At 39.5% G+C, this 12059-nt stretch overlaps 1 protein-coding gene and 1 non-coding gene across 2 annotated transcripts in view; one reads left to right on the top strand and one right to left on the bottom strand.

Moving 5' to 3' along the window:
- LOC122660569 (signal peptide peptidase-like 2) overlaps positions 1-2485 on the top strand; it is a 120939-nt gene extending 118454 nt beyond the window's left edge. The window contains exons 11-12 of the mRNA XM_043855936.1: positions 1876-1959; positions 2061-2485. Of these exons, the coding sequence (XP_043711871.1) occupies positions 1876-1959; positions 2061-2161 (185 nt within the window). The 3' untranslated portion in view covers positions 2162-2485. The remainder of the gene's footprint in view (positions 1-1875; positions 1960-2060) is intronic.
- Positions 2486-4089: 1604 nt separating this feature from the next.
- Positions 4090-4161, bottom strand: TRNAC-GCA. Its single transcript has one exon. It is a non-coding gene; the product is annotated as a tRNA-Cys (tRNA).
- Between the last annotated feature and the right edge of the window lie 7898 nt (positions 4162-12059).

Raw genomic sequence — 12059 nt, 5'->3', positions numbered from 1 at the left:
TTCCATGTTCTTAGTGGCAGTCATGAGCATTGAGCTTTAAGCATTTTAAGCTTTCAAGGAATTTGTGTCATCATTGCTGTAGCTTGATATAACTAAATATATGATGTGATTCCTCAATAAGCATTTCGAGTCTTGAAATGAAAAGGTATTGGAAACTTGAATCAATGGTGGAAATTCTTTGATGAAGATACAGATTGTGTCAATTTGTGTTGTACTAATGGATCTCTTAAGCCTGTGTTGTTTTATTCCTTTTTCATTGGTAAATTGGGGGTAAGGAGGTATATCTCTGGCAGTTTTGAGTAGGATATGATTCTTTTACATTTGTACGCTGGGAAGAAGGCAGAAGCTGCACTCTAGTTTGAGAAAACCATAATTACAACTGAGAGGCTTGTGATTGAGGGTTCAGTAATTTTTCTAGAGAACTGATTTGGTTGAAGTTGAAATAACGGGGAGTCTATAGAGAGAATTGACATTTAATTCGACACTATCAAACTCTCTGTCACATACATTGGATGAATCCACCACTTGCATGACACTGGAAATGATCGGGCCCCAGAAGAAGCCGCACCTATTTTGAGAAAACCATAACTACAACTGGAAGGCTTGTGATTGAGGGTTCGGTAATTATTTTTAGAGAACTGATTTGGTTGAAGTTGAAATAACGGGGAGTCTATAGAGAGAATTGACATTTAATTCGACACTATCAAACTCTCTCTCACATACATTGGATGAATCCACCACTTGCATGACACTGGAAATGATCGGGCCCCAGAAGAAGCCGGCACCTATTTTGAGAAAACCATAACTACAACAGAGAGGCTTGTGATTGAGGGTTCAGTAATTATTTCTAGGGAACTGATTTGGTTGAAGTTGAAATAACGGGGAGTCTATATGGCGACTTCGACCAATATAAATGTCATGGCCATCCAAATCATCATTTTTTTTAGGGCGCTTCAAAAATGCCTTAAGAGTCATTCAGAAGGTAGGCTGAAGAAGGAGGCTGCCAATCAGGAATGCGAAGGAAAGGAGATTCCAAGATTGGATCCTCGATGGCATCACTTAGCATAGATTCCAAAAGCTCCTCCAAAGAAGCGACAGATGAACTACTGAGGCGCCACTCTAAACTCAACTTCCAGGTTCACATCAGAGCAACAGTATTAAGGACGGAAGAAACGACAAATAATGTGAAAGATGGACCATCTTTGCAGCATGAAGTAGAATCAAATCCAAAATGCCATGGTTGTTTCTTATAGGATCATTCAATTGAGCTACAGGCCCAAATAAAAAAATAAAAAGAAGGAAAATCTTCAATTTCTTGATAATATATGTTATAATGTACCTGTGACATAATCTATGAGGCAAGTTCCCAAATGAGGAACCATAATGGTTTTGTTCGCTAGAAGAACAAATATATCTAAAATGGGAAAGACTGGTGAGAATATCTGAAACAATTTGGTCTCCATTCTTGATAAGATAGACTTTTTTTCTATTTGGTTGGCTGAGGTGGTCTCATTTTGTGGCCATTGTTGCCATCACTACCACGTTCTTGTTAGTGGAGAAGACAATGGTCCCAGAAGTGACAATTGCAAACATATTTTGAGTTGCTTTTGTACTCTCATCTACCAGCTTGAAATGGCACATATTGGCCACCAGATATTGTATTTCTTTGATGAAGACCCTTGTTGACCTATTCCAAAGGTTTTATAACGTCCAGCTATTTCTTAAAGTAGCTTTAGCCACCCATCATCTCTTTCAAAGCTAATTTGTTATGAAATCGTTGTCTACCTGATGCTTTGAGCAGTTTACATTTGAATAAAAAATTCATGCATCCAGAGTGTCTATTATATACAAGAAATGATAATTTCCCTATTGCAGGTCTTTTCCTTACGTACCTTGCCTTCTATATAATGGACGGGCATGGTCAACCTGCGCTTCTCTACCTTGTCCCATGTACACTAGGTAATGGAATGTGTGGTTCTTCTGGGAAAGACTTACGTAATAAGGTCTGCTTATGTGAAGAGGCACAGCTACTAACTTGTGGTTCTGAGTTTATTTTTCAGGGACTGTTGTGGCACTGAGCTTGTGGAGGGGTGAGCTGAAAGACATATGGAGCTATAAGAGCCCACCATTTAGTCGATCTTCTGTAGCCGCTGAAGCATAATGTCGGTTCTATTCAAAGCAAGACAATAAACAGCCCCTTTGGATGTGATGAAGCTTCTAATGTACAAGAGATTGCATTAGCAGACGCAAATTCCTTCATAACAAGGTCAACTCATTGAGAGATTGAATACAGATTTGATAAAATGAAAGAAGAATTTTGAGGTTAAAGTGAGCAATTAGTTATCATGTGTTATGGTTTCATTGTTTCTTTAAGCAAGGCGTCAGTTTTTGCCACTCTATCTAGAAATTGTAATATCTGGTAATTAATTACCTCTGCTAATATTAATTGTAAGAAATTCTACCACTATTTATTGGAATTCTGTGAAGAACAATTGCAATAAAACCTGCTTTGTCTTCTGGAAGAACTTGTTTACTCTCTCTCATACATCAAGATGAAGTGATTTCGAAATTACGGTTCTGTTGACTCCTTGTGCTTGAATGTGAATGGCTGGAACCTCTTTGGCAGAAGGAAAGAACAGAAAAAGATGGTCTTTGATACCCAACCACCCAACCTTGACTTGGCTTCTGCCCTCACCACTCTTTAATCAAGGAGAAGGGAGACTTCACAAACTGGGACTCCTTCTAGTTGGTACTTACTACAATGTACAAGCTGTAAGAGAAACCGAAAGGTTTCTTTTCTTGTGACATAATCTATAGGCTTATCGTCCCCTTACACTCGACCTTTTCCTTGCATTGGCATTGAATGACCAGCTTCATGGTCTTCTCATTTACATTGCTTCTCCGATGATGACTGTTGACTTTGTCCTCATTTCATTCTTAATTTGACCGCTCTGAGCTTGAGGAGTCCGCTGAAAGTAGGAGAAGAAAAGATTTTACAATGCTCTTCCGATCGCATAAAAAAAAAAAAATCTAACTACGGAGGAATCCCTGTGAAATTCATCTAATGCAGTTTTCTTTCGACTTTCTTTCCATTAAATAGGAATCAACCGGTCAACGGTGATAGCTGCTCGCCTCCCGTATCATTAATTTTAGTCCCAGAAGAAGTGACTTGAACCCAAACTTTGTCTTTATATTTTCTCCCTTTCCCTACATGTTGAATTTTCATTCTTGTTTTTCTTTTCCCCTCTATTCTCTTTATTTTACTGTAAGGCATTTCATGTCAATAAGTGCTGTCTAATGAATATCTGTGTCAACCCTCGACATTGCAGAAATAAAATGCCTATTAAAAGAGATCTTTCCAAACAAACTCATGTAATGAACCTTTTGCCTGCCTATCCATAATTTCATAATTCTTTTTTTGATAGATTTAAAGCTTCCTGCTATTGAAAACTTTCATCCTTCAAATACAATGTTTCATGTATTTCGCATGGATGGATGGCAGGCATTATAAAGAGTAAGGTTATACGGATCCAATGCCATGCATTATCCATTCTCTGCCGCATGGGTTGGTCCTTAGGTACTCTTTAACTGCTTGATGGATGAGGATTCTTGTGAATAGAGCGCACAACTTTAGTGAATTTTTTTTTTTTTAACAGCCAGGAGACTCGAACTCTAAACCTCCTGGTGAGCATGGGCATGAAGCGCACCCAAGGTTCAAAATCCCAGTATCGGACTCGGTATCGGTCGTTGCCAAAACCTTTCTGGATCAGGATCGGATCGGTACAAATCGGTCAGGATCGGTCAAAACACCCCCAAAATCGTTTTTTTATGAATCAGGTCATGTATCGGCCAAAGTTGGTGGATGTTTTGATCTCGGGATCAGACCGGCCGATATTATCCGGATCAGATCGGTCAATATCAGTCAAGATAATATTTAAAATAAATAAATAAATAACCTAAAAACTTTGAAAAAATAAAAAAAAATATTCAATTGAATCAGTACCAATCCGAGATTCAGAGCCACGAGAGCACCGCAGCACACCAACTGAGCTAGGCAGTTGTTGTTAAAATTATTTTATTTAAAGAGAAATGGCCCAACCGGGTTCGAACTGGTGACCTCTTGATCTGCAGTCAAATGCTCTACCACTGAGCTATGGACCCAATTGATAAGGTATCGAGACTTATATTATTTGTGTGGCCCATTATGTGTGAGGCTCTCTCTCTCTCTCTCTCTCTCTCTCTCTCTCTCTCTCTCTCTCTCTCTCTCTCTCTCTCTCTCTCTCTCTCTCTCTCTTGTCAATAGGCTGTCCAAGGCACATCGGATGGTCAGAAGCACCCATGCATACAGCTCAACACACGGGCACTAGATGGGGCTGCGTGCCTGGGTGCTCCTGGCCATCCGATGTGCACGGGATGCCCTGCTGTGCCACAAAGGAGCCCCATCCCTCTCCCTCCCCCACCGACATACATCATTGTTAGTCCATTGGAGTGTGTGGAATGTTGTTGTCATTGTTGGCAACGTATTTGGTCAGAGTGGTGTTGTGGCAGTAACTATTGGTGGTTTGGAAGAGCTGAAATGGTCAAATAGTCACCTACACAGCTATAAGGGTATTTTGGTCATTTGGAAGGGTTACAAGGGTACCCGCACTTGAAGAACACCATTTAACAGCATATTAAGTCCTTATATAGTGTTTGGCAAAGGGGCGAAGCAGCAGGTGAAGGTTTCATACTGTTAAAGTTGTGATTTCACAGGTTTATGCAATGATAGTGAGTTTAAGGTCATTTTTGGAAGTCTTAATGGCATTTCTGGGTGAAGTGGTCTTCATGAGCAATTAAGATCGTCGAGTCATGGTTCCAACGCAACTAGTCTCGCATCATTTCAGTGTCGGACGAGAAATTTAAAGTTGTTTCCGTGTTGATGCTCAAAAACGGAGCAAATCTGGAATAGGCAAAAAGTTTTATACTTAGCCGATTTTTTGGTCATTTTTTTTTAAGTGCTACTGGAGACACAGGTTTCCCATTGTTTTGTTAAAGTTCTAGAATCACTACGGGAGTCGGATCGGCATCTAGTGCAAGATTCCTCTTGGACGTCGTGGATTGATGCAAAACCCTTTTTAGAAAAGGAGGAAGAGAGAAAGGAAATAAGGGATTTGGTAGTGGAGTGTGACATCAGCATGACATCACATCCTATTTCTAACGAATATGGCAGTGTGAATTTCTTTGACATGTGTCCTCGTTACACATGGTTTTGTCACGAAGAATCTAGTTATCTACGATTCTACCACTGGTTACCAATTTTGGAGCATCCAACTTTAGAAGGCCATATCTTGGCCATCCGATGTCCAAATGGGACGAATTTTTTTTTTAATTGGGTATTTTTTTCGAGAGGAAGCCATTGGAAGGAGTTGCAGCATCTTTTGAGCACAGAAAGTCGACAATATTACTGTTTTATGCTCAATGACTCTGTATTGAAGATGGTTTGAGCAGTGGAGCATACAGAGACACGATTTCTATGCCTCAAAGGCTTCATGATTATTGGAGTACTCTACAAGAGGTAATCCCCCATTGTAAATCCCCATTATGAGTTTCTAGGTTGCATGTTTAGTTGAAAAAAACCTAGTTTGATTGTAAGCCAATATTAGCCAGTGTATTGGGGGATTTGGTTATGTTATTTGCAATTAATTATTGTAACTCTATCAAGTGGGGGCTTGTACAGAGATTGGGGTAGTTACCCTTGTTTTTGTTGTTGCACAAACCGAAGCAGGGATTGTAGTTTCTGGGCTGTTGTTGCAGTCAAAATTTGAGTAGCGTATTGAGCAATATACGAAACCCTAGGTAGGGTGTTGCTCTGTGGACGTAGGCAGTTTGACCGAACCACGTAAATTTGGTATCTTGTCTACTTTACTTTCATTGCATATATTGGAGTGTGTTTGATCTGCAGAGTGGGATGCATTGTCTGGTAGACCTAGCCACATAGTGGTTGCGAGGTGGACGTGCATGTGTGTTATGGGATCGGTAATTAAGGGATTGCCCCGGCGAATCAGGTTTTCTTGAATTCTTCTCCATCGACATCAACATAGGGTTGGAATTTAGGGATTATTTTTTAAGAACACTGATTCACCCCCCCTCTCAGTGTCAACCTGAGATCAACAAGTGGTATCAAAGCAAGGTTACCCAGTCAGAAAAGTTTAACAACTTTGGGATTGTGAACTGAGAGACTTTCAGATGGCTAGAAAAAACAAGAAGAAGTCTAAACCTGTGTTGAGTGATGATTCAATTTCAAGGGTAGTTGTCAGAATATCAAACATGTGGTCAGTTAGTCAATCAGAGACAGAGGTTAATGAATCTACATTCATTGTTCCTGATGGTCTAGAGCATTAAATTTTAGATGGTTCTTCAGAGTCTGAGAAGGAGCTTGAAGCGATAGTTGACATGGAGGCAGAATTACTTAGTGCATTGGAAGACCTCAAGGATGAAAGGAAAAATAATAAGTAGATCACCAAGCAAGTTGAAAACCTTGATCAAAAAAATCTTGAATTACAATCTCAGTTGGATGATCAAAATTCAGAAAAACAAAAGTGTAGAAAATTAGAAAAAGAAAATTCTGTTATGAGAGAACTTGTGTCAGAACTACGAAAGAGAAGCACACCGCCTGAAGTTGACAGAGATAACCTACAACAAGGTGAAGTAATTTTGAGGTTGAAAACTGAAGTCAAAGAACTCAAGTTCATAGTGAAAGGGCTTGAAGGACAAATTATACGGAAAGATGAAAAGTATTGTGAACTTGAAGACGAGTGTAGCACTGCAAGCACAGGTGGTACAGTCACAAGAGAAGATAAGTCTATTGTATGCACAGTTGAGTTACTCCCAAACACAGGATGACAACACTCCAAATGAGACACCCCATGCTTCTTCACCCAAGAAGCAAAGAAGAAAGATAAGACATCCCCAGGCTCAAAGATATGATAGATCCAGATACAACAGAAGAGCCAATTGTGATGGGTTTCGAAGAATTTTACACTAGAGACAAAGATGGCAGACTCCTACAGTATGGCATAGACCCACATCCAAGTTCACTCCCTACTTCCCTAGTTGGTGTTATAGTTGTGGTGCTTACGGGCACAGGATGTCAGATTGCAGATACATTATGAGACACAGGAGGATCATAGGCAGGGACCATAGATCTCAAAGATTTTATAGGACTGTTGTATGTTACAAATGCCAGATACTGAGACACGTGGATAGAAATTGCAAAACCAAACTGCCAGTTGTTCAGTTTCAAAGACAGAAACAACAGTTCAGAAGAGCTCCCAAGAAGACAGATAAGCAGCATAGTCAGAAATCCCAAACAGTCAAGAAGAGGATTTGGGTACAGAAGGGAAGTACAGATGTTGAGCACATTTCTTTCCTTGAGCAGCCAGCCCCCAAGGCACAAGAGAAACATAATGAAAAAATGCAACAGAAGAAGATCAAGGCAACAACGAACAGAGATTGGAGAGAAAAGAACAAGTTAATAGCAAATGACAATTCATTGGTGGTAGAGGTAGACTTTAGAAAAATAGGTACATTAGTTGGCATGGCAACAATGAAGTCTATAGTAGGAAAGCTTGGTCAGAGGCAAAGCAGACATGGTAAGAAGACAACTGAAAGGTAGTCAGAGTAGCGACATAGACAAAAGCCAAAGATAGTTGGAAAGAATATATGGAAAGAGAAGAACACAGATGTACAAGTAGCATTCCTCACTACTCAGTCATCACCCAAGCTGGGTGTGGGAGTGAATACATCTCCCAAGCACTAAGGTGCACTCCGGTGCACATGGAGAGGGGGAGCTTACAAAATGCCATATTAGTGCCCCTAGGTGGACTCTGGTAATAGCAGTGGAGTCTTAGGTATGTAGTGCTTGGAATCATCATGGACATCACCAGTTTAGTTCCTTTATTAATTTTTTTATTTTGGATGAATCGTCATCATATGAGGAGATATATGATTATGCAGAGGAGAGAGCAACGTTGATGAGGTGTTAGTGATGAATTATTTTGTAGTGTGTGTGGAGAAATGATATTCATGTTGATTGAAGATCTAGTGATGTCATGTGTAGGAGGAGTTCCCTATCTCTATGGGATTGGAAAAATGCAGTAGATACTCCCATAGTAGATTCTTTTGATGGTACATGTGCAGGGGGAGTAGGGGGAGCTTCCGTGCAGGGGGAGCGTCGGTACCCTTTGTACTTGTTGTCAAAGGGGGAGAGAAGTGCATCACACAGTCAAGATGACTTTGTGCAGTGAGTTGCCAACAATTCCAAAGGGGGAGATTGTTAGTCCATTGGAGTGTGTGGAATGTTGTTGTCATTGTTGGCAATGTATTTGGTCATAGTGGTGTTGTGGCAGTAGCTATTGGTGGTTTGGAAGAGCTGAAATGGTCAAACAGTCACCTACACAGCTATAAGGGTATTTTGGTCATTTGGAAGGGTTACAAGGGTACCCGCACTTGAAAAACACCATTTAATAGTATATTAAGTCCTTATATAGTGTTTGGCAAAGGGGCGAAGCAGCAGGTGAAGGTTTCATAATGTTAAAGTTGTGATTTCACAGGTTTATGGAATGATAGTGAATTTAAGGTCATTTTTGGAAGTCTTAATGGCATTTCTGGGTGAAGTAGTCTTCATGAGAAATGAAGTTCATCGAGTCATGGTTCCAACACAACTGGTCTCGCATCATTTTAGCCTCGGAAGATAAAGTTAAAGTTATTTCCGTGTTGACGCGCAAAAACAGAGCAAATCTGGAATAGGCAAAAAGTTTTATACTTAGCCAATTTTTTGGTCATTTTTTTTTAAGTGCTACTGGAGACAGAGGTTTCCCATTGTTTTGTTATACTTCCAGAATCACTACGGGCATCGGATCAGCATCTAGTGCAAGATTCCTCTTGGACTTCGTGGATTGATGCAAGACCCTTTTTAAAAAAGAAGGAAGAGAGAAAGGAAATAAGGGATTTGGCAGTGGAGTATGACATCAGCATGACATCACATCCTATTTCTAACAAATATGGTAGTGTGAATTTCTTTGACATGTGTCCTCGTTACACATGGTTTTGTCACGAAGAATCTAATTATTTACGATTCTACCACTGGTTAACAATTTTGGAGCATCCAACTTTAGAAGGCTATATCTTGACCATCCGATGTCCAAATGGGACAAAAAAAATTTTGAAATTGGGTATTTTTTCGAGAGGAAGTCATTGGAAGGAGTTGCAGCATTGTTTGAGCACATAAAGTTGATCATATTACTGTTTCATGCTCGATGACTCTGTATGGAAGATGGTTTGAGCAGTGGAGCGTATAGAGACACGATTTCTATGCATCAGAGACTTCATGATTGTTGGATTACTCTACAAGAGGTAATCCCCAATTGTAAATCCCCATTGTGAGTTTTTAGGTTGCATGTTTAGTTGAAAAAAACCTAGTTTGATTGTAAGCCAATATTGGCCAGTGCATTGGGGGATTTGGTTATGTTATTTGCAATTAATTATTGTAACTCTATCAAGTGGGGGTTTGTATAGAGATTGGGGTAGTTGCCCTTGTTTGTGTTGTTGCACAAACCGAAGCAGGGATTGTAGTTCCTGGGCTGTTGTTGCAGTCAAAATTTGAGTAGCGTATTAAGCAATATACAAAACCCTAGGTAGGGTATTGCTCTGTGGAAGTCGGCAGTTTGGCCGAACCATGTAAATTTGGTGTCTTGTCTACTTTACTTTCATTGCATATATTGGAGTGTGTTTGATCTGCAAAATAGGATGCATTGTCTGGTAGACCTAGCCACACAGTGGTTACGAGGTAGACGTGCATGTGTGTTATGGGATTGGTAATTACGGGATTACTCCGACGAATCAGGTTTGCTTGAATTCTTCTCCATCGACATCAACATAGGGTTAGAATTTAGGGATTATTTTTTAAGAACACTGATTCACCCCCCCTCTCAGTGTCAACCTGGGATCAACAATCATTAATAAAGAATTACGATAAATAACATAAATTCTTTAAGACAAATGAGGGTGAGCAGTTGGAAGGCTATAAGTCTAATGGTTGGTAAGTTGGTCTCAATATTTGGTGAGTAGGTCAGGTCTTACTCTTTCTTGCTCATGCTCAAATCCAATCTCACTCTTCCATAGAGATGTCAAAAAGAAGCAAAGAAAGTGGTGAACAAATCTCTGGATAATTCTAGATCGGGAAAATATTGTAATGTAAGGTGAGCCATACCATTGAGTTAGTGTCCAAATTTGATACCTGACTTGTCTTTCAATGGTTCAGAAATGTCCTGTTGGCATTTAGAGTGACAGTTATCCTCTCCCTTTGGCATTAACTTAGATTTTGTGGTTTAAAATATACAGTTTGGAGCCAGTTTCTTTTCACCCATTGTGACCATACTTGACACTCTAATTGTCATTCAGAGTGACAGTGATCCTCTCCCTTATATATCACTTACCTTGTATGAGTATCATCTCCTTGTATTTATACCCTCATAATGAATATACAAAGCAAGTCATTTTACCAACTCTTAGATGACACTCGATTTTGAGGACCCTAATTCACCCTGTCACCCCCCCCCCCTCAATGTCAACCTAGGAACAACACCTGCAATCACTGAGTTGTTCATGCTAGTGGTGGTTGTGATGGAGTGGAGCGACTAAGGCTGTTCTTGCTTATCTTATACTTGGTATGTGTTTGGTGACTCCAACCAAAGCCCATAGAGAAATAAAGAGAAGGAGAGAGAACATGAGAAGAGTAGAGAATGACATCGGAAATGTCATTAATGGGTCTCTATGGCAACTAATTCCACATATTTCGTACTGGAATGGATTTTATTTTAAAATTTTGAGACTGACTCTTGCCTTTCGAAATTACATTTTGGTTTTTCTCTGGTCAATCATGTTTTTGACATTATGGGTACTTTAGCACTTTGACGATAGGAGACAATACTTTCGTAACCTACCTAAGATGGCAACCAAGTTTTCCCTTTTTCCCACTAATACCATTTTCATAAAATTCTATTCAAGATGGAAACAAACATCTTAATCCGACCCCCTTTGGCGGTTTAAGGAAAGAAATTGTAAGGGGATGTACAAAGGCTACAGGTCAAGCCATTAAGCTAAGTGTGTGTGTTGTGGCAGGAGTGAGGAGTATGCACCAGAGTACATTCAGCATTTGTCGACAAATTTTAGATATTTGAGCTCAATCGTACATAAAGAAGATGATATAGAGGATGATGTTGCCTAGAGTATTAAAATAAGATGGACGAAGTGGCGAGATACGTCTAGAGTGTTGTGTGATCAGCATATTCCTTTAAAGTTTCAAGGAATATTTTATAGGATTTTCATACGACCAGCTATGATATATGGTACAGAATGTTGAGCGGTTACGAAGTGTCATGTAGAGCCAAATATGAGTATTACAATGTAAGCGAAGAGTATGTGCCTGAATACATTCAACGCATGTCAACAAGTTCTCTGGCTTCTTCTTTTGTTGAGGTTGAGTCAATGTCGTCGTCATTATTGTCATCTGCAAGCGCAAAACTGTCCATGCTAGTGATGGAGGGAGACAACTAAAAGGTTGTTTTTGCCCATCTTAAGCTTGGTAAAACCCATAGAGAAATAAAGAGGAGAGGAAGAGTGAACAGGAGTGGGGAAGCGAATGTGGAAATGTCTTTTTTTTCTTTTTTTTTTCTTTTTTTGATGAATTAAAAGTTGCATTAATTAAAAGGATAAATTACACGTCACCCCCTGGTTTTCAAACGAAACTCTAATCAACCCTGGATTTTGAAAATACTCAATTAGACCACAATATGACAAATTGGTCCCTACCGTTAGTTTTATGTTGTTAAGTGATGATGTCAGCCAGTTAAATAAATTTAAATTCCTAAAACTACCCTTGACATCCAAACATAGATTTTGAGGGGTAGTATTGTAAATCTAATTCTAATGTTTTATTACAAGGGTAAAATAGTCATTTCACACCAATAACTAATAGTAGACTAACATCGTTATTGTAGAGGGAGACTGATGAATATTTT

The sequence above is a fragment of the Telopea speciosissima genome, chromosome 4, assembly GCF_018873765.1.
Source record: "Telopea speciosissima isolate NSW1024214 ecotype Mountain lineage chromosome 4, Tspe_v1, whole genome shotgun sequence".
In the NCBI taxonomy this organism is placed as follows: Eukaryota; Viridiplantae; Streptophyta; class Magnoliopsida; order Proteales; family Proteaceae; genus Telopea; species Telopea speciosissima.
The sequence above is the reverse complement of the archived record's forward strand: the minus strand, read 5'-3'. Positions and strand labels throughout refer to the sequence as shown.